Here is a 21,245-nt window from a genome sequence, read left to right on the forward strand (position 1 = left end):
ACACACCTCCAGGCTGTGTAAGGGCTATTTGACCAAGAAGGAAAGTGATGAGGTGCTACGCCAGATGACCTGGCCTCCACAGTCACCAGACCTGAACCAAATCAAGATGGTTTGGGGTGAGCTGGACCGCAGAGTGAAGGCAAAAGGACCAACAAGTGCTAAGCATCTCTGGGAACTCCTTCAAGATTGTTGGAAGACGATTCCCGGTGACTACCTCTTGAAGCTCATGAAGAGAATGCCAAGAGTGTGTAATGCAGTCATCAAAGCAAAAGGTGGCTGCTTTGAAGAACCTAGAATATAAGACATAATTTCAGTTGCTTCACACTTTTTTGTTAAGTATATAATTCCATGTGTGTTAATTCATAGTTTTGATAACTTCAGTGTGAATGTACAATTTTCATAGTCATGAAAATACAGAAAAATGTTTAAATGAGAAGGTGTGTCCAAACTTTTGGTCTGTACTGTATATATAAATTTTATTAAGAATAATTTATTAAAATGAAATTGTATTAAATAATCATCTGTGGAGAGTTATTTAAAAAAATTGGTGGTTTTTCAAGGGGGATGGGACTAAAAATGTATGAGCAACTTTTTAAAAATAGTTGAAAATTGTCAAAAATCAAATTATAGGTTGCACCACAATTTATGAATCATGACTCACAGCGTTAACCATCGGGGGATTTACATGCTACTAAAAGGATTATGAGAAGAAGGATATTCATTCCAATTTTTGAAATATTAGTGCAGAACAAAAGGGGGAGAAAATGCATGAGTATGATGAATTTAACCCCTATACCCCCAAGGGTGGTTTGCACGTTAATGACCAGGCCAATTTTTACAATTCTGACCACTGTCCCTTTATGAGGTTATAACTCTGGAACGCTTCAACGGATCCCAGTGATTCTGACAATGTTTTCGCGTGACATATTGTAATTCATGATAGTGGTAAAATTTCTTTGATATTACCTGCGTTTATTTGTAAAAAAAAACGGAAATTTGCCGAAAATTTTGAAAATTTCGCAATTTTCCAACTTTGAATTTTTATGCATTTAAATCACAGAGATATGTCACACAAAATACTTAATAAATAACATTTTCCACATGTTTACTTTACATCAGCACAATTTTGGAACCAAAATTTTCTTTTTTTAGGGAGTTATAAGGGTTAAAAGTTGACCAGCAATTTCTCATTTTCACAACACCATTTTTTTTTAGGGACCACATCTCATTTGAAGTCGTTTTGAGAAGTCTATATGATAAAAAACACCCAAGTGTGACACCATTCTAAAAACTGCACCCCTCAAGGTGCTCAAAAGCACATTCAAGAAGTTTATTAACCTTTCAGGTGTTTCACAGGAATTTTTGGAATGTTTAAATAAAAATGAACATTTAACTTTTTTTCACAAAAAATTTATTCAGCTCCAATTTGTTTTATTTTACCAAGGGTAACAGGAGAAAATGGACCCAAAACGTTGTTGTACAATTTATCCTGAGAACTCCGATACCCCACATGTGGGGGTAAACCACAGTTTGGGCACAAGACAGAGCTTGGAAGCGAAGGAGCGCCATTTGACTTTTCAATGCAAAATTGACTGGAATTGAGATGGGACGCCATGTTGCGTTTGGAGAGCCACTGATGTGCCTAAAAATTGAAACCCCCCACAAGTGACACTATTTTGGAACGTAGACCCCCTAAGGAACTTATCTAGAGGTGTGGTGAGCACTCTGACCCACCAAGTGCTTCACAAAAGTTTATAATGCAGAACCGTAAAAATAAAAAATCAAAGTCGTTATACAATTTGTCCTGAGTACGCTGATACCCCATATGTTGGGGTAAACCCCTGTTTGGGCACACGGGAGAGCTCGGAAGGGAAGGAGCACTGTTTTACATTTTCAACGCAGAATTGGCTGAAATTGAGATCGGACGCCATGTCACGTTTGGAGAGCCCCTGATGTGCCTAAACAGTGGAAACCCCCCAATTATAACTGAAACCCTAATCCAAACACACCCCTAACCCTAATCCCAACGGTAACCCTAACCACACCTCTAACCCAGACACACCCCTAATCCCAACCCTATTCCCAACCGTAAATGTAATCCAAACCCTAACTTTAGCCCCAACCCTAACCCTAACTTTAGCCCCAACCCTAACTGCAGCCTTAACCCTAGCCCCAACCCTAACCCTAGCCCTAACCTAGCCCTAGCCCTAACCTAGCCCTAGCCCAAACCCTAACCCTAACCCTAGCCCTAACCCTAGCCCTAACCCTAGCCCTAACCCTAACCCTAATGGGAAAATGGAAATAAATACATTTTTTTAATTTTTCCCTAACTAAGGGGGTGATGAAGGGGGGTTTGATTTACTTTTATAGCGTTTTTTTTAACGGATTTTTATGATTGGCAGCCGTCACACACTGAAAGACGCTTTTTATTGCAAAAAATATTTTTTGCATTACCACATTTTGAGAGCTATATTTTTTCCATATTTGAGTCCACAGAGTCATGTGAGGTCTTGTTTTTTTGCGGGAAGTGTTGATGTTTTTGTTGGTAACATTTTCGGGCACGTGACATATTTTGATCACTTTTTATTCTGATTTTTGTGAGGCAGAATGACCAAAAACCAGCTATTCATGAATTTCTTTTGGGGGAGGCGTTTATACCATTCTGCGTTTGGTAAAATTGATAAAGCAGTTTTATTCTTCGGGTCAGTACGATTACAGCGATACCTCATTTATATCATTTTTTTATGTTTTATCGCTTTTATACGATAAAAACTATTTTATAGAAAAAACTATTATTTTTGCATCGCTTTATTCTGAGGACTATAACTTTTTAATTTTTTTGCTGATGATGCTGTATGGCGGCTCGTTTTTTGCGGGACAAGATGTCATTTTTAGCGGTACCATGGTTATTTATATCTGTCTTTTTGATCGCGTGTTATTCCACTTTTTGTTCGGCGGTATAATAATAAAGCATTGTTTTTTGCCTCGTTTTTTTTCTTACGATGTTTACTGAAGGGGTTGACTAGTGATATAGTTTTATAGGTGGGGTCGTTACGGACGTGGCCATACTAAATATGTGAACTTTTATTGTTTGTTTGTTTTTATTTAGATAAAGAAATATATTTATGGGAATAATATTTTTTTTTTTTCTTTATTTAGGATTTTTTTTTTTTTACACATGTGGAAATTTTTTTAAAACTTTTTTACTTTGTCCCAGGCGATAGGCAGCTGACACCCGGCCGCGATCGGCCGTGCTCCCCCCGTGAGAGCGGCCGATCACTTATGACGTACTATCCCATCGGTGGTCATACGGGCCCACCCCACCTCGACAGGATAGTACGTCATATGTCAGAAAGGGGTTAAATTCAAAGGAAACACTTGACTCCTCAGCTTTCATCTGCCAATGTGGAGCCATGGACAAGAGAAGCAGGCGAGGGAAGATGGAGCAGAGAAATAGAGAATTGAATCCTGCCTCCATCGGAAGAGCGACGCAGGGCACAACCATAGCCAAAGAGTATCAGCACATCACTGTAATGAAAAACAGTGATTTTACAAAAGCCTTAAGGTACCTTCACACTGAGCGACGCTGCAGCGATATAGACAACGATACGACCAAAAGGCGATCGCTGGAGCGTCGCTGTTTAGATCGCTGTAGAGACGTCAAACACACCAACGTTAGAACGATGCCGGAGCGATACAGTGACGTAACAGCGACTCACGGATCGTTGTCGCTGGTTGCTTGCTTCACGTCAAACAGCAGTGGTTAACGATCCGATGAATTGGCAGCGTAGTCAGATAGGTGTCACCCAGGTGGGTGACACCCAGATAGGTGTCACCCAGGATGTGACGTCCCGGCGTCTCAGAATATAAACCGCGACTCTACAGCGATTGATTCACATTGTTCGAGAGCTGCGTATGCCTGTTTTTCCCTGCATTTCTAGCGTCCTGTCCGGAACGATCCTTCTCCAGCTACGATCCTCTTCTACCGTGAACGTTCTGTTCGGAACGCCGTACTCCACTGCCGGCGTCTTCATCGGTTCTTTTATTGCTCATAAACGGTATGTTCAATTTTTTTTTTTTTGTATAGTAATGGCTGTGTAGTAATGTTAGACGCAATGCTTATCTAAAGTATATGGTATAGTAATGTATAAAACATATCTGGCAGCTATCTTGTGCATCTGGTAAGCGGACACACAAGATGGAGGCACTTTCGGATGCAGTTTGCAAAGTATTTGGCGCTGTGTAGCATTTTTTGCGCAAACTATATGGTAAGGCCAACCAACTCTTTTGTGTCTACCTTGGCTTAGCTGTCCCTGGCCTGCTCCGCAAGTAAATAAAAACAGCTCACAACTGGTAAACTAAATTTTTTTTTTTCACAAACTGACCTTATTTTTTTTTTATCAAGAGACAATCACTGTCACGCTATCTATATTCATCAAGTACGGTGTCAGAAAAATGAATTCATGATAAACATATACAGGCTCCTGAATTCACTATTTCTGACACCTGGCAGGTGAGCATAGATATGTACCGTGTGACAACCATTGTCCCCTCAATTTGTGTGATTATGGAGATGCATGTAATATTTTTGGCCCACCTCATATCTGTATACTACAGACACACCAAGCTGCAGTCTTTTCATTTTTAACTACTGGAGATATTATGTGGGCCAAAAAGTGTGTGTGGCGACGTTTCTTGGCGCACGGTGTGTTGCCGGTGGCTATAGAGACAATAAACCAAACATAATTGTGTCAAATCAAACTTTTTTTATGTTGTTAACTGAAAAATAACAAGGAACAGAACAATATCCCAAACAATGAAAGAAAAAAAAAAAATCAGAACCTCCCACGCCTCAAGAGGTGTCGCAGCGTGCGGCCATGTTGCTGTACTTGTTGCAGCATGAGCGCTGCTGTCCGCTCCAGGCGGTCTTGCTTGGCCAGCAGCTCTCTCACGGTGTCCGGTTCTGTGATAGAAGAGGTTGGAGAATGGACAGTGATAAAGCTGCAACGGTGGCATGTGTTTACATAACCATCAATTTTACCGTACCGTCAAAAATAACGATTTTTGTAACGATATCTTTGATTTCTGTGAAGTTGCAACGATATTGTTAACGCAATCGTTCTGTGTGACAGCGACCCAGCGACCACACAGTGACTTACCAACGATCACGACCAGGTCGTATAGCTGGTAATGATCGTTAGTAATTCGTTTATTGTAAAATGGTACTTGTAACTACACACTCAATTTTCTACTGCCCCAGAGGTCTTTTTTTAGGTTCAATGTTTTAGGGTCCGTTTAGTCGTTGTCAAATGTGACATCCCACCGATAACCCCCTCCCACTTTCTCAATACTTACGGAAAAGGGACGCCTGTTGCTCATCCGCAGAGCTGCTGACCACCCATCCCCTGGCTCGGGCCACAGCTCCTGCTGCTGAAAGGAAGCAAATACATATCTGGTTAACAATTGAACTGACTGTGGTGAAGCGCTCGCTGGTTTTGTCACTTACGAATGCTTGTCGCTGGAGAGAATGACGCAGACCCGGGGGAGGAAGATGGGTGGCGAAAGGGCGGGGTTGTGGCCTGCGGTGGGGTTACTGCACCTGTAATGTACACAATATTTAACCTCCCTACTAATGGCCCGTATGGCGTCATTAAATTCTAAAAAAGGGTGGTTAACTTACGTGACGACACTGGGTGTGGGCTTCCGCTGCTAGCCGCTGTACTGCTGGCTGCAGTGGGTGCTGTCCTCTGCCGGCGGCGTCTCTCTACACCCCAAAAAAAGACACGCAAGGTTTAGACACCAGAAGTACAGAGCTGTCGACTTAAATAAAAAATTAAGTAGGCGCCATCGCAATTGCCAGACATGAGGGGTAACTTACGTGACGGCCCTGGCTGTGGGCGTACGCTGCTGGCCGCTGTAGTCCTCTGCTGGCGTTGTCTCTCTATACACAAAAAATAAAGAAACACAATGTTTACACACCAAAGTACAGAGCTTCCGACACCCCCACAAATAACAAACCTAGGCCAGTGGCATAAAGGAATAAAATTTAAATTTAACTCCCCAAATCGAGGTACATATATAGAAGGTGGGAAGCGCCACACGGCAGTGCGAGTGTCCCTATTCCCCCCTCCCGATACTGTGTGTCTCCCAATTACACTATACTGTTACTTGCCTTGCCTGGTCTCTGCCCGCAACGTTGCCAGATAAAGTGGCTGTTTGTACCGGAGGTCGGCCCACTTTTTGCGTAGCTGCAGCGCACTGCGCCGGATGCCGAACCTCCGCTCCATCTTCTGGGCAATGTGGCGCAACACCTCATTCTTATGTAGATTTGGGTGTGCTGGGCGACTCTCCCGGCCCTCATAGTCCATGGCATCCATTTTTTTTACAAAAAAACGGACCTCTGTCTGCCCCAAAGGAGGACATCGCTGTCTCGCCGCCATTTTAGCAAGAGAGACGCTGTATGGCACCACCCAGCCACGCCCAGAGGAGGTCCTTGATTCTACCGTTCTGGCGCGCAATTCGCAACGCTATAGCGTCTCCATTTATGCACACCGTCGCGGGTGTGACGTCGGCTCCAGAAGTCACTATTTGGCGTTCCCGTTATAAATCAGCAGCGCTCATCGTCCTGTTTGTTTCAGTGGATGGTACATTTAATGGAGGGTATCTATGGGGTATGGCTGTTGTGTTATATGCTGTTGTGTTAACGTTGCTTACAATTAGCCATGTATATCTCTGTGTATGTATATATGTATGTGTGTGTATGTATGTGTATATATATATATATATACATATATATATATATATATATATATATATATATATATATATATATATATATATATATTTATATATATATAGTACCTTACATCCTATGTTAACATTTTTGTCAAATGGTGCAGCATCGGTGACGCAACGGAGAATGCATTACAGTATTGGATGTCTTGTTAGTTTTGAAAATTATATGTAGTAATTTTTTTTTTTCTTTTTTCCTTTCTCAGGTTGCCATGTCTCATTCGGATGTACCTGTGATTGTTGCGGCCGCGTTATTGGTAGAAGCTCACAACCAGCTGGAGGTTCAAGCGCGAAACAATCGTGTAAAGCGTCAGCGCCGCATGTGGACCAAACAGTGGCTGCAGAAGAGGAATCAATTGTCCCATATGGGCCTTATAAGGGAACTGCAGGATAACAACCCGCATGATTTTCGTAACTACCTGAGAATGTCGGAGGACTCATTTAATGTCCTACTTGCAGCCGTAGAACCTTATATCAGGCGGCAAAATACACAGATGAGAGCAGCTGTCCCAGTGGATGAGAGGCTGGCTGTCACGCTGCGTTTCCTGGCGACTGGCAGGTCTATGCAAGACTTGCATTACAGCGCAGCTATATCCCGATCCCTACTCAGCGTCATCATCCCAGAGACATGCAAAGCTATTGTCTCAGTTTTACACCGCAGTTACATGCCTTTCCCACAGACCCCGGATGACTGGAAAGAGATTTCTAGGGGATTTGAGGAGCAATGGCAGTTCCCGAATTGCGGTGGGGCCTTGGATGGCAAACATGTACGCATCACCCAACCACCACACTCTGGCTCCTTTTATTATAACTATAAGGGATATTTCAGCATAATTCTCATGGCCCTCGTAAATGCTAACTATGATTTCATAAGTGTGTCTGTTGGGATTAACGGGAGAGTATCCGATGGAGGAGTTTTGGAGCACACAGATTTTGGGGAACGCTTGAAAAATAATAAACTTGCCTTGCCGCCCAACAGTGACACAACAGAAAACATGAACTTTGTCTTTGTCGGAGATGAGGCTTTCCCACTGCATCCGAACCTTTTGAAGCCCTTCTCCCAGAAGACTCTGACACCGGAACGACGAATCTTTAATTACAGACTTTCAAGAGCTAGACGCGTTGTTGAAAATGCATTCGGAATTATGGCAAACCGATTTCGGGTTTTCCACACAGCACTAAACATGAAACTAACGTCTATTGACTCTGTGGTGCTTGCTTGTTGTGTCCTCCACAACTTTCTACGTCGCCGTGATGCCACTGCATACAGCCCTACACAGTATGTAGACTCTGTGGACCAGGGTAACGGAGATGTAACCCAGGGCGAATGGCGTCTAGACGCGCACAGGGTTTGTGGTTTGGAAAGTCTGGGTTCTGGAAGGTACTGTGATGATGCAACTAATAGCAGGGACAAATACTCTGACTTTTTCAATGGGCCAGGGGCTGTCCCATGGCAGTATCAACAGCTGTAACGTAACTGTTGGCATAACTTATACCATGTATTATGGATGATATTGTTGGGGGGTTCAAGTGCTCTAGTGTAAAAGTGCTCATTTTTAACAATTTTTGGATGACCCATGATACTCCTTTTTCTGTAATAAATGTGAACATAACGATATATCTATTTGTTATTTCTTATTATTTTACATACATACCAATACATACCAATAAACATATATATCTATGAACATACTCTACTTCTGTATCAATCATATGAAACCTGTGAGTCTTCAGCATCCTATGCACTAGTGATTTCCTGATGTGTGTGTGTATATATATATTAGTAGATGTTCACCATATTCTAAAGGTACCTTCACACTCATCGACTCTGCAGCGATACCGACAATGATGTCGATCGCTGTTTGGTCGCTGGAGAGCTGTCACACAGACAGCTCTCCAGCGAGCACCGATCCAGAAGTCCACGGGTAACCAGGGTAAACATCGGGTTACTAAGTGCAGGGCCGCGATTATTAACCCGATGTTTACCCTGGTTACCGTTGTAAATGTTAAAAAAAAAATTACAATACATACTTACATTCACGCTGTATAGTCATGTCCCTCGCCTTCAGCTTCCAGCACTGACTCAGCGCCGGGCGTAAAGTACAACGGTGATGTCAACGCTGTGCTTTACTACCGGACGGCGCTCACCAGTCAGTGCGGGAAGCCGAAGGCGAGGGACTTGACCATACAGCGGGAATGTATGTACTGTTTGTTTTTTAAACATTGACAACGGTAACCATGGTAAACATCACGTTACTAAGAGTGGCCCTGCACTTATTAACCCAATGTTTCCCTTGTTTCTTGTGACGACATCGCTGAATCGGCGTTACACATGCTGTGTTTAACGCCGATTCAGCGATGTCAGCGGGAGATTCAGCAACCACAAAAAGTGCTGTACTTTCCCCAGCGACCAATGATCTCCCAGCATACATTACCGTCACACAACAATTTAGTTAACGATATCGTTGCTACGTCACAAAAAGCAACGATATCGTTAACAATATAGTTATGTGTGACGGTAATGTATTGGGTATTCTAGCATTTGCATGTCCCCGTCGCATATTGCCCAGCAACGTAGTATATTGACCAGCGGCGTCATTTATTGCCAAGCCAAAGAGACACGTAGTACATACACAAATTTAAGAAACCAAAAATTTTATTATTTGTATTAAAAATTTTATTATTTGTTATTTCAATACTTTTTTAATGTTGATGAGGCATAGGGGATTAATGACCGGGTGCCAGGAGGATGCCTGCAGGGGAGAAGGCATAGGGGATTACTTGTGGAGCATCTAAAACACAAGTCTCATTTATTTAAACTACAACACTACAAATTTTGGTAGTAAGTGTCCATCTCACTGTAGTGGTGCGTGGCTATAGGAGGTCCTTGTGATAAGTCACCAAAAGAAGGGGGTGCAGGTGGTGTCCGGAACTGAGAATTATGTGGCCCAGGTCTGCGGACAGGAGTGCTGTGCATGGGCTCCTGTTGGTGTCCCCAATAAAAATGGGCACTGGGCTGACGGACGTCAATGCTCAATGTTGATGTGTCGCATAGTTTTCCTGCGGCTGCCGCGTTCATAACGTCAAACATTATTCTCTCCGCGTGAGATCTTTGGGTATCATCCAGTCTGTTTAAACGTTCCTCAACCAAGGATGCGAATGGGGAGAGTTTGGTTGTGACGTGCTTCGACAAGATGCTGTTGGCCACTGCCAGGAGATCCACAGGTGTGGCTGCTGTTGATTTTCTTTTTCTAGATGGGCGCAGTGGACATGTCTGCTCCTCGACAGACGGGCTACTGGAGGACTGAGGGGACTGGACATTGTTCGCTTCCGTTGTTTCCCGCTGTTGCAGAGGCACCTGCAATTACATGAAAAACAAAAATTTAAAATAAATAACATACAAACGACTCTGCCACACATCCCTAGAGAGCCCACACCTCCCCAAACACCTCTATGCCCATTGGAACCTATGAGGAACAGTTACCTGGGTTAAAAAACAAAGGGGTTAAAGAGCTGTGCTGAACTACATTGGCCGGCAATACTGTACGAATGTGCGGAAGACACAATATGTTAATTACGGACACAGGAAGTGGCAGCTGTTATCATCAGGGGGATTAAACATGAACAACGTGACTCACTATTACTGGAAGCCATGCAGTCTCATAAACATACAAGACACACGGCATGCTACAAGAAGGGAAGCTTGGGGCTACTTACATGGTCGTCAGGAGACTCAGGCAGGATATCTTCGGGCGATGGCTCACAAAGGCTAGTCACAGTCTGGCACGGGCGAGGGATTTCTTGGTCTCTAGTGAATGCCATCAGGTCGTAATACCACAGCCTGGGCACATAGACTTCCTCAGTTCCGGCCCCAGACTTCTTAGAATTTTCCACTTTGTTGACCTCTTTTTTGAAAACTGTGCGGAGAGCCTGGATCTTTTTCCTCACAATGTTTTCATCCACGGTCTCTGTGGGATGATACTCCCTGTAGACGGCCACCAGCTTCTCATACGCTTCTCTCTTCATGTAACGGTTGCTATAATCCTTAGATTTTATCTTCCACAAACAGGGCAGGGAGCGGTACATCTCTATGAGTGCCCGAACAAAGTCCTGCTCATTTGTAGACATCTTTAAAAAATAAAAAAATAAAAGTTAAGAAACAGCAAAAAATAAAAGTTTGATGAGCTGTATGCCGTTCCTATTGTTATCAGTCATTTTTTGTATGGGATGGTCCGTGGGACTATTTCCACCATTTAGGGGATGGGATGGGGGCCGTTTGTGTGTTTCCTCATAGCCACCATTTGGGGATGGGATGAGGGCTATTTTTATCCATTCTGAGAGTTGAAAAATTTGTACATTCTATTGGTTGCTATTTTGTCAATGGCCAATTTCATGTTGGTGAAACACACCATACTACAAAATCGTTTGCATTACCACTTAAAAGGGAAATACTACGACGCTAAAGCGTCTTTGGTTATAAACATGAAAGCTCTAAAAAAATCACTGCTGAGATGTAGTATACATCTATTTCTATACACATAAATTAGTATTGCTGCATGGCAAATGAATACAGCACAAGGATATACTCACCGTAGATGTACTAATTGAGAACGCTGCAGAGTTGAAGATCTACAAACAGGTCGCTCAAAAGTTACAGCCAAGACGCCCACGAGTTGATGGAGAAGGAACACGATGGATTTCGAACCAAGACGCACACGAGATGCTCGTGGATGGCAGAGTACGCACAAGTGATTGAAAAGTTGTAAAGTCGCGGTTTATATTTAGGAACGCAGGTACACATGACCCCGATGTGACCTATCAGCGTTCTCAGTGAGACGTAACAACAAAGCCATTTGAAATATATAACGTTATGGCGTCACCTTTTGTAATGTAATAATGTGATTTAAAGGGGTCTTCTTTTGTAATAGTGATGCATTGTAAATACGCCCTTACGTAAAGTTCACACCTACCTCCTAGGCTGTCGTCACAGTTGGCGTCACCTTTTGTAATGTAATGTAAAGGGGTGCCTTTTTCAATGTAATAATGTGATGTAGGCATCACCTTTTGTCTTTGGAATGCATTTGGGAGTATGGTGATAATTACATTACTATAATAATGTTCACACCATCTCCCAGGCCATTATGACAGATGGCGTCTCCTTTTGTAATTAGTAATATATTGGGATCTTCGAAATAATTGCGTATCTATCTACGAGCGACATTGCTAAATTTAAAGGCGTCTACTTTTGTAATGCATAACGCCTACCTGGCCACAACAAGACGCTGCGACGGCCCCTTTCATCGTTGCTGACGTCGTTGCTTTTCATGTCAAACACAACGATTCAGGCTGATCTAACGACCAAATAAAGTTCTGAACTTTCGGCAACGACTAGCGATGTCACAGCGGGATCCGGATCGCTGCTGCGTGTCAAACACAACGATATCGTTATCCAGGACGCTGCAACGTCATAGATCGTTGTCGTTCTCGTTGCAATATTGCTCAGTGTGAAGGCACCTTAATACACTAAATGAAATCACCTAAAGGTGCCTTCACACTGAGCAATATTGCAACGAGAACGACAACGATCTATGACGTTGCAGCGTCCTGGATAACGATATCGTTGTGTTTGACACGCAGCAGCGATCCGGATCCCGCTGTGACATCGCTAGTCGTTGCCGAAAGTTCAGAACTTTATTTGGTCGTTAGATCAGCCTGAATCGTTGTGTTTGACATGAAAAGCAACGACGTCAGCAACGATGAAAGGGGCCGTCGCAGCGTCTTGTTGTGGCCAGGTAGGCGTTATGCATTACAAAAGTAGACGCCTTTAAATTTAGCAATGTCGCTCGTAGATAGATACGCAATTATTTCGAAGATCCCAATATATTACTAATTACAAAAGGAGACGCCATCTGTCATAATGGCCTGGGAGATGGTGTGAACATTATTATAGTAATGTAATTATCACCATACTCCCAAATGCATTCCAAAGACAAAAGGTGATGCCTACATCACATTATTACATTGAAAAAGGCACCCCTTTACATTACATTACAAAAGGTGACGCCAACTGTGACGACAGCCTAGGAGGTAGGTGTGAACTTTACGTAAGGGCGTATTTACAATGCATCACTATTACAAAAGAAGACCCCTTTAAATCACATTATTACATTACAAAAGGTGACGCCATAACGTTATATATTTCAAATGGCTTTGTTGTTACGTCTCACTGAGAACGCTGATAGGTCACATCGGGGTCATGTGTACCTGCGTTCCTAAATATAAACCGCGACTTTACAACTTTTCAATCACTTGTGCGTACTCTGCCATCCACGAGCATCTCGTGTGCGTCTTGGTTCGAAATCCATCGTGTTCCTTCTCCATCAACTCGTGGGCGTCTTGGCTGTAACTTTTGAGCGACCTGTTTGTAGATCTTCAACTCTGCAGCGTTCTCAATTAGTACATCTACGGTGAGTATATCCTTGTGCTGTATTCATTTGCCATGCAGCAATACTAATTTATGTGTATAGAAATAGATGTATACTACATCTCAGCAGTGATTTTTTTAGAGCTTTCATGTTTATAACCAAAGACGCTTTAGCGTCGTAGTATTTCCCTTTTAAGTGGTAATGCAAACGATTTTGTAGTATGGTGTGTTTCACCAACATGAAATTGGCCATTGACAAAATAGCAACCAATAGAATGTACAAATTTTTCAACTCTCAGAATGGATAAAAATAGCCCTCATCCCATCCCCAAATGGTGGCTATGAGGAAACACACAAACGGCCCCCATCCCATCCCCTAAATGGTGGAAATAGTCCCACGGACCATCCCATACAAAAAATGACTGATAACAATAGGAACGGCATACAGCTCATCAAACTTTTATTTTTTGCTGTTTCTTAACTTTTATTTTTTTATTTTTTAAAGATGTCTACAAATGAGCAGGACTTTGTTCGGGCACTCATAGAGATGTACCGCTCCCTGCCCTGTTTGTGGAAGATAAAATCTAAGGATTATAGCAACCGTTACATGAAGAGAGAAGCGTATGAGAAGCTGGTGGCCGTCTACAGGGAGTATCATCCCACAGAGACCGTGGATGAAAACATTGTGAGGAAAAAGATCCAGGCTCTCCGCACAGTTTTCAAAAAAGAGGTCAACAAAGTGGAAAATTCTAAGAAGTCTGGGGCCGGAACTGAGGAAGTCTATGTGCCCAGGCTGTGGTATTACGACCTGATGGCATTCACTAGAGACCAAGAAATCCCTCGCCCGTGCCAGACTGTGACTAGCCTTTGTGAGCCATCGCCCGAAGATATCCTGCCTGAGTCTCCTGACGACCATGTAAGTAGCCCCAAGCTTCCCTTCTTGTAGCATGCCGTGTGTCTTGTATGTTTATGAGACTGCATGGCTTCCAGTAATAGTGAGTCACGTTGTTCATGTTTAATCCCCCTGATGATAACAGCTGCCACTTCCTGTGTCCGTAATTAACATATTGTGTCTTCCGCACATTCGTACAGTATTGCCGGCCAATGTAGTTCAGCACAGCTCTTTAACCCCTTTGTTTTTTAACCCAGGTAACTGTTCCTCATAGGTTCCAATGGGCATAGAGGTGTTTGGGGAGGTGTGGGCTCTCTAGGGATGTGTGGCAGAGTCGTTTGTATGTTATTTATTTTAAATTTTTGTTTTTCATGTAATTGCAGGTGCCTCTGCAACAGCGGGAAACAACGGAAGCGAACAATGTCCAGTCCCCTCAGTCCTCCAGTAGCCCGTCTGTCGAGGAGCAGACATGTCCACTGCGCCCATCTAGAAAAAGAAAATCAACAGCAGCCACACCTGTGGATCTCCTGGCAGTGGCCAACAGCATCTTGTCGAAGCACGTCACAACCAAACTCTCCCCATTCGCATCCTTGGTTGAGGAACGTTTAAACAGACTGGATGATACCCAAAGATCTCACGCGGAGAGAATAATGTTTGACGTTATGAACGCGGCAGCCGCAGGAAAACTATGCGACACATCAACATTGAGCATTGACGTCCGTCAGCCCAGTGCCCATTTTTATTGGGGACACCAACAGGAGCCCATGCACAGCACTCCTGTCCGCAGACCTGGGCCACATAATTCTCAGTTCCGGACACCACCTGCACCCCCTTCTTTTGGTGACTTATCACAAGGACCTCCTATAGCCACGCACCACTACAGTGAGATGGACACTTACTACCAAAATTTGTAGTGTTGTAGTTTAAATAAATGAGACTTGTGTTTTAGATGCTCCACAAGTAATCCCCTATGCCTTCTCCCCTGCAGGCATCCTCCTGGCACCCGGTCATTAATCCCCTATGCCTCATCAACATTAAAAAAGTATTGAAATAACAAATAATAAAATTTTTAATACAAATAATAAAATTTTTGGTTTCTTAAATTTGTGTATGTACTACGTGTCTCTTTGGCTTGGCAATAAATGACGCCGCTGGTCAATATACTACGTTGCTGGGCAATATGCGACGGGGACATGCAAATGCTAGAATACCCAATACATTACCGTCACACATAACTATATTGTTAACGATATCGTTGCTTTTTGTGACGTAGCAACGATATCGTTAACTAAATTGTTGTGTGACGGTAATGTATGCTGGGAGATCATTGGTCGCTGGGGAAAGTACAGCACTTTTTGTGGTTGCTGAATCTCCCGCTGACATCGCTGAATCGGCGTTAAACACAGCATGTGTAACGCCGATTCAGCGATGTCGTCACAAGAAACAAGGGAAACATTGGGTTAATAAGTGCAGGGCCACTCTTAGTAACGTGATGTTTACCATGGTTACCGTTGTCAATGTTTAAAAAACAAACAGTACATACATTCCCGCTGTATGGTCAAGTCCCTCGCCTTCGGCTTCCCGCACTGACTGGTGAGCGCCGTCCGGTAGTAAAGCACAGCGTTGACATCACCGTTGTACTTTACGCCCGGCGCTGAGTCAGTGCTGGAAGCTGAAGGCGAGGGACATGACTATACAGCGTGAATGTAAGTATGTATTGTAATTTTTTTTTTAACATTTACAACGGTAACCAGGGTAAACATCGGGTTAATAATCGCGGCCCTGCACTTAGTAACCCGATGTTTACCCTGGTTACCCGTGGACTTCTGGATCGGTGCTCGCTGGAGAGCTGTCTGTGTGACAGCTCTCCAGCGACCAAACAGCGATCGACATCATTGTCGGTATCGCTGCAGAGTCGATGAGTGTGAAGGTACCTTTAGAATATGGTGAACATCTACTAATATATATATACACACACACATCAGGAAATCACTAGTGCATAGGATGCTGAAGACTCACAGGTTTCATATGATTGATACAGAAGTAGAGTATGTTCATAGATATATATGTTTATTGGTATGTATTGGTATGTATGTAAAATAATAAGAAATAACAAATAGATATATCGTTATGTTCACATTTATTACAGAAAAAGGAGTATCATGGGTCATCCAAAAATTGTTAAAAATGAGCACTTTTACACTAGAGCACTTGAACCCCCCAACAATATCATCCATAATACATGGTATAAGTTATGCCAACAGTTACGTTACAGCTGTTGATACTGCCATGGGACAGCCCCTGGCCCATTGAAAAAGTCAGAGTATTTGTCCCTGCTATTAGTTGCATCATCACAGTACCTTCCAGAACCCAGACTTTCCAAACCACAAACCCTGTGCGCGTCTAGACGCCATTCGCCCTGGGTTACATCTCCGTTACCCTGGTCCACAGAGTCTACATACTGTGTAGGGCTGTATGCAGTGGCATCACGGCGACGTAGAAAGTTGTGGAGGACACAACAAGCAAGCACCACAGAGTCAATAGACGTTAGTTTCATGTTTAGTGCTGTGTGGAAAACCCGAAATCGGTTTGCCATAATTCCGAATGCATTTTCAACAACGCGTCTAGCTCTTGAAAGTCTGTAATTAAAGATTCGTCGTTCCGGTGTCAGAGTCTTCTGGGAGAAGGGCTTCAAAAGGTTCGGATGCAGTGGGAAAGCCTCATCTCCGACAAAGACAAAGTTCATGTTTTCTGTTGTGTCACTGTTGGGCGGCAAGGCAAGTTTATTATTTTTCAAGCGTTCCCCAAAATCTGTGTGCTCCAAAACTCCTCCATCGGATACTCTCCCGTTAATCCCAACAGACACACTTATGAAATCATAGTTAGCATTTACGAGGGCCATGAGAATTATGCTGAAATATCCCTTATAGTTATAATAAAAGGAGCCAGAGTGTGGTGGTTGGGTGATGCGTACATGTTTGCCATCCAAGGCCCCACCGCAATTCGGGAACTGCCATTGCTCCTCAAATCCCCTAGAAATCTCTTTCCAGTCATCCGGGGTCTGTGGGAAAGGCATGTAACTGCGGTGTAAAACTGAGACAATAGCTTTGCATGTCTCTGGGATGATGACGCTGAGTAGGGATCGGGATATAGCTGCGCTGTAATGCAAGTCTTGCATAGACCTGCCAGTCGCCAGGAAACGCAGCGTGACAGCCAGCCTCTCATCCACTGGGACAGCTGCTCTCATCTGTGTATTTTGCCGCCTGATCTAAGGTTCTACGGCTGCAAGTAGGACATTAAATGAGTCCTCCGACATTCTCAGGTAGTTACGAAAATCATGCGGGTTGTTATCCTGCAGTTCCCTTATAAGGCCCATATGGGACAATTGATTCCTCTTCTGCAGCCACTGTTTGGTCCACATGCGGCGCTGACGCTTTACACGATTGTTTCGCGCTTGAACCTCCAGCTGGTTGTGAGCTTCTACCAATAACGCGGCCGCAACAATCACAGGTACATCCGAATGAGACATGGCAACCTGAGAAAGGAAAAAAGAAAAAAAAAAATTACTACATATAATTTTCAAAACTAACAAGACATCCAATACTGTAATGCATTCTCCGTTGCGTCACCGATGCTGCACCATTTGACAAAAATGTTAACATAGGATGTAAGGTACTATATATATATAAATATATATATATATATATATATATATATATATATATATATATATATATATATATATGTATATATATATATATATACACATACATACACACACATACATATATACATACACAGAGATATACATGGCTAATTGTAAGCAACGTTAACACAACAGCATATAACACAACAGCCATACCCCATAGATACCCTCCATTAAATGTACCATCCACTGAAACAAACAGGACGATGAGCGCTGCTGATTTATAACGGGAACGCCAAATAGTGACTTCTGGAGCCGACGTCACACCCGCGACGGTGTGCATAAATGGAGACGCTATAGCGTTGCGAATTGCGCGCCAGAACGGTAGAATCAAGGACCTCCTCTGGGCGTGGCTGGGTGGTGCCATACAGCGTCTCTCTTGCTAAAATGGCGGCGAGACAGCGATGTCCTCCTTTGGGGCAGACAGAGGTCCGTTTTTTTGTAAAAAAAATGGATGCCATGGACTATGAGGGCCGGGAGAGTCGCCCAGCACACCCAAATCTACATAAGAATGAGGTGTTGCGCCACATTGCCCAGAAGATGGAGCGGAGGTTCGGCATCCGGCGCAGTGCGCTGCAGCTACGCAAAAAGTGGGCCGACCTCCGGTACAAACAGCCACTTTATCTGGCAACGTTGCGGGCAGAGACCAGGCAAGGCAAGTAACAGTATAGTGTAATTGGGAGACACACAGTATCGGGAGGGGGGAATAGGGACACTCGCACTGCCGTGTGGCGCTTCCCACCTTCTATATATGTACCTCGATTTGGGGAGTTAAATTTAAATTTTATTCCTTTATGCCACTGGCCTAGGTTTGTTATTTGTGGGGGTGTCGGAAGCTCTGTACTTTGGTGTGTAAACATTGTGTTTCTTTATTTTTTGTGTATAGAGAGACAACGCCAGCAGAGGACTACAGCGGCCAGCAGCGTACGCCCACAGCCAGGGCCGTCACGTAAGTTACCCCTCATGTCTGGCAATTGCGATGGCGCCTACTTAATTTTTTATTTAAGTCGACAGCTCTGTACTTCTGGTGTCTAAACCTTGCGTGTCTTTTTTTGGGGTGTAGAGAGACGCCGCCGGCAGAGGACAGCACCCACTGCAGCCAGCAGTACAGCGGCTAGCAGCGGAAGCCCACACCCAGTGTCGTCACGTAAGTTAACCACCCTTTTTTAGAATTTAATGACGCCATACGGGCCATTAGTAGGGAGGTTAAATATTGTGTACATTACAGGTGCAGTAACCCCACCGCAGGCCACAACCCCGCCCTTTCGCCACCCATCTTCCTCCCCCGGGTCTGCGTCATTCTCTCCAGCGACAAGCATTCGTAAGTGACAAAACCAGCGAGCGCTTCACCACAGTCAGTTCAATTGTTAACCAGATATGTATTTGCTTCCTTTCAGCAGCAGGAGCTGTGGCCCGAGCCAGGGGATGGGTGGTCAGCAGCTCTGCGGATGAGCAACAGGCGTCCCTTTTCCGTAAGTATTGAGAAAGTGGGAGGGGGTTATCGGTGGGATGTCACATTTGACAACGACTAAACGGACCCTAAAACATTGAACCTAAAAAAAGACCTCTGGGGCAGTAGAAAATTGAGTGTGTAGTTACAAGTACCATTTTACAATAAACGAATTACTAACGATCATTACCAGCTATACGACCTGGTCGTGATCGTTGGTAAGTCACTGTGTGGTCGCTGGGTCGCTGTCACACAGAACGATTGCGTTAACAATATCGTTGCAACTTCACAGAAATCAAAGATATCGTTACAAAAATCGTTATTTTTGACGGTACGGTAAAATTGATGGTTATGTAAACACATGCCACCGTTGCAGCTTTATCACTGTCCATTCTCCAACCTCTTCTATCACAGAACCGGACACCGTGAGAGAGCTGCTGGCCAAGCAAGACCGCCTGGAGCGGACAGCAGCGCTCATGCTGCAACAAGTACAGCAACATGGCCGCACGCTGCGACACCTCTTGAGGCGTGGGAGGTTCTGATTTTTTTTTTTTCTTTCATTGTTTGGGATATTGTTCTGTTCCTTGTTATTTTTCAGTTAACAACATAAAAAAAGTTTGATTTGACACAATTATGTTTGGTTTATTGTCTCTATAGCCACCGGCAACACACCGTGCGCCAAGAAACGTCGCCACACACACTTTTTGGCCCACATAATATCTCCAGTAGTTAAAAATGAAAAGACTGCAGCTTGGTGTGTCTGTAGTATACAGATATGAGGTGGGCCAAAAATATTACATGCATCTCCATAATCACACAAATTGAGGGGACAATGGTTGTCACACGGTACATATCTATGCTCACCTGCCAGGTGTCAGAAATAGTGAATTCAGGAGCCTGTATATGTTTATCATGAATTCATTTTTCTGACACCGTACTTGATGAATATAGATAGCGTGACAGTGATTGTCTCTTGATAAAAAAAAAATAAGGTCAGTTTGTGAAAAAAAAAAATTTAGTTTACCAGTTGTGAGCTGTTTTTATTTACTTGCGGAGCAGGCCAGGGACAGCTAAGCCAAGGTAGACACAAAAGAGTTGGTTGGCCTTACATATAGTTTGCGCAAAAAATGCTACACAGCGCCAAATACTTTGCAAACTGCATCCGAAAGTGCCTCCATCTTGTGTGTCCGCTTACCAGATGCACAAGATAGCTGCCAGATATGTTTTATACATTACTATACCATATACTTTAGATAAGCATTGCGTCTAACATTACTACACAGCCATTACTATACAAAAAAAAAAAAATTGAACATACCGTTTATGAGCAATAAAAGAACCGATGAAGACGCCGGCAGTGGAGTACGGCGTTCCGAACAGAACGTTCACGGTAGAAGAGGATCGTAGCTGGAGAAGGATCGTTCCGGACAGGACGCTAGAAATGCAGGGAAAAACAGGCATACGCAGCTCTCGAACAATGTGAATCAATCGCTGTAGAGTCGCGGTTTATATTCTGAGACGCCGGGACGTCACATCCTGGGTGACACCTATCTGGGTGTCACCCACCTGGGTGACACCTATCTGACTACGCTGCCAATTCATCGGATCGTTAACCACTGCTGTTTGACGTGAAGCAAGCAACCAGCGACAACGATCCGTGAGTCGCTGTTACGTCACTGTATCGCTCCGGCATCGTTCTAACGTTGGTGTGTTTGACGTCTCTACAGCGATCTAAACAGCGACGCTCCAGCGATCGCCTTTTGGTCGTATCGTTGTCTATATCGCTGCAGCGTCGCTCAGTGTGAAGGTACCTTTAGGACTATAAATTTAATTCGTCAACCCTCATCTGCAGATGTGGAGCACAGACAAGGGAAACAGAGGGGGGAACAAGAGACAGGAAAATGGTGATCGGACCCTGCCAGCACCAGATAGGTGACATAGGACACAATTCACAACTGACCACACAGACAAAGAAAGTTAG

The 21,245-nt window shown here is 43.7% G+C and overlaps 3 protein-coding genes, 2 long non-coding RNA genes and 1 pseudogene across 5 annotated transcripts; 3 read left to right on the forward strand and 3 right to left on the reverse strand.

The window, feature by feature from the left end:
• Nucleotides 1-3,761: 3,761 nt before the first annotated feature.
• On the forward strand, nucleotides 3,762-8,410 carry LOC138669889 (uncharacterized). Its single transcript, XM_069756735.1, has 2 exons — nucleotides 3,762-4,058; nucleotides 6,999-8,410. The coding sequence occupies exon 2, from the start codon at nucleotides 7,005-7,007 to the stop codon at nucleotides 8,262-8,264; it is 1,260 nt and encodes a 419-aa protein (XP_069612836.1). The 5' UTR covers nucleotides 3,762-4,058; nucleotides 6,999-7,004; the 3' UTR covers nucleotides 8,265-8,410.
• On the reverse strand, nucleotides 4,753-5,585 carry LOC138672075 (uncharacterized). Its single transcript, XR_011319564.1, has 3 exons — nucleotides 5,507-5,585; nucleotides 5,356-5,430; nucleotides 4,753-4,963 (listed from the first exon to the last, which is right to left on the reverse strand). It is a non-coding gene; the product is annotated as an uncharacterized lncRNA (long non-coding RNA).
• Nucleotides 8,411-9,430: 1,020 nt separating the features above from the next.
• LOC138672076 (uncharacterized) lies at nucleotides 9,431-11,095 on the reverse strand. Its single transcript, XM_069760139.1, has 2 exons — nucleotides 10,510-11,095; nucleotides 9,431-10,150 (listed from the first exon to the last, which is right to left on the reverse strand). The coding sequence occupies exons 1-2, from the start codon at nucleotides 10,918-10,920 to the stop codon at nucleotides 9,620-9,622; spliced, it is 942 nt and encodes a 313-aa protein (XP_069616240.1). The 5' UTR covers nucleotides 10,921-11,095; the 3' UTR covers nucleotides 9,431-9,619.
• Nucleotides 11,096-13,546: 2,451 nt separating this feature from the next.
• Nucleotides 13,547-15,153, forward strand: LOC138672079 (uncharacterized). The gene is made up of 2 exons (XM_069760140.1): nucleotides 13,547-14,132; nucleotides 14,492-15,153. The coding sequence occupies exons 1-2, from the start codon at nucleotides 13,722-13,724 to the stop codon at nucleotides 15,020-15,022; spliced, it is 942 nt and encodes a 313-aa protein (XP_069616241.1). The 5' UTR covers nucleotides 13,547-13,721; the 3' UTR covers nucleotides 15,023-15,153.
• Nucleotides 15,154-16,231: 1,078 nt separating this feature from the next.
• LOC138669890 (uncharacterized) lies at nucleotides 16,232-20,941 on the reverse strand (annotated as a pseudogene).
• LOC138669891 (uncharacterized) lies at nucleotides 19,057-19,889 on the forward strand. The gene is made up of 3 exons (XR_011319258.1): nucleotides 19,057-19,135; nucleotides 19,212-19,286; nucleotides 19,679-19,889. It is a non-coding gene; the product is annotated as an uncharacterized lncRNA (long non-coding RNA).
• Nucleotides 20,942-21,245: the final 304 nt, after the last annotated feature.

This window comes from Ranitomeya imitator, chromosome 3 (assembly GCF_032444005.1).
Source record: "Ranitomeya imitator isolate aRanImi1 chromosome 3, aRanImi1.pri, whole genome shotgun sequence".
In the NCBI taxonomy this organism is placed as follows: Eukaryota; Metazoa; Chordata; class Amphibia; order Anura; family Dendrobatidae; genus Ranitomeya; species Ranitomeya imitator.

Coding starts and splice junctions, on each gene's coding strand:
- LOC138669889 (XM_069756735.1), top strand. CDS start 7,005: ATGTCTCATTCGGATGTACCTGTGATTGTTGCGGCCGCGTTATTGGTA.
- LOC138672076 (XM_069760139.1), bottom strand. CDS start 10,920: ATGTCTACAAATGAGCAGGACTTTGTTCGGGCACTCATAGAGATGTAC. Junction 10,151..10,509: donor CTGAGTCTCCTGACGACCAT/GTAAGTAGCCCC, acceptor ATGTAATTGCAG/GTGCCTCTGCAACAGCGGGA.
- LOC138672079 (XM_069760140.1), top strand. CDS start 13,722: ATGTCTACAAATGAGCAGGACTTTGTTCGGGCACTCATAGAGATGTAC. Junction 14,133..14,491: donor CTGAGTCTCCTGACGACCAT/GTAAGTAGCCCC, acceptor ATGTAATTGCAG/GTGCCTCTGCAACAGCGGGA.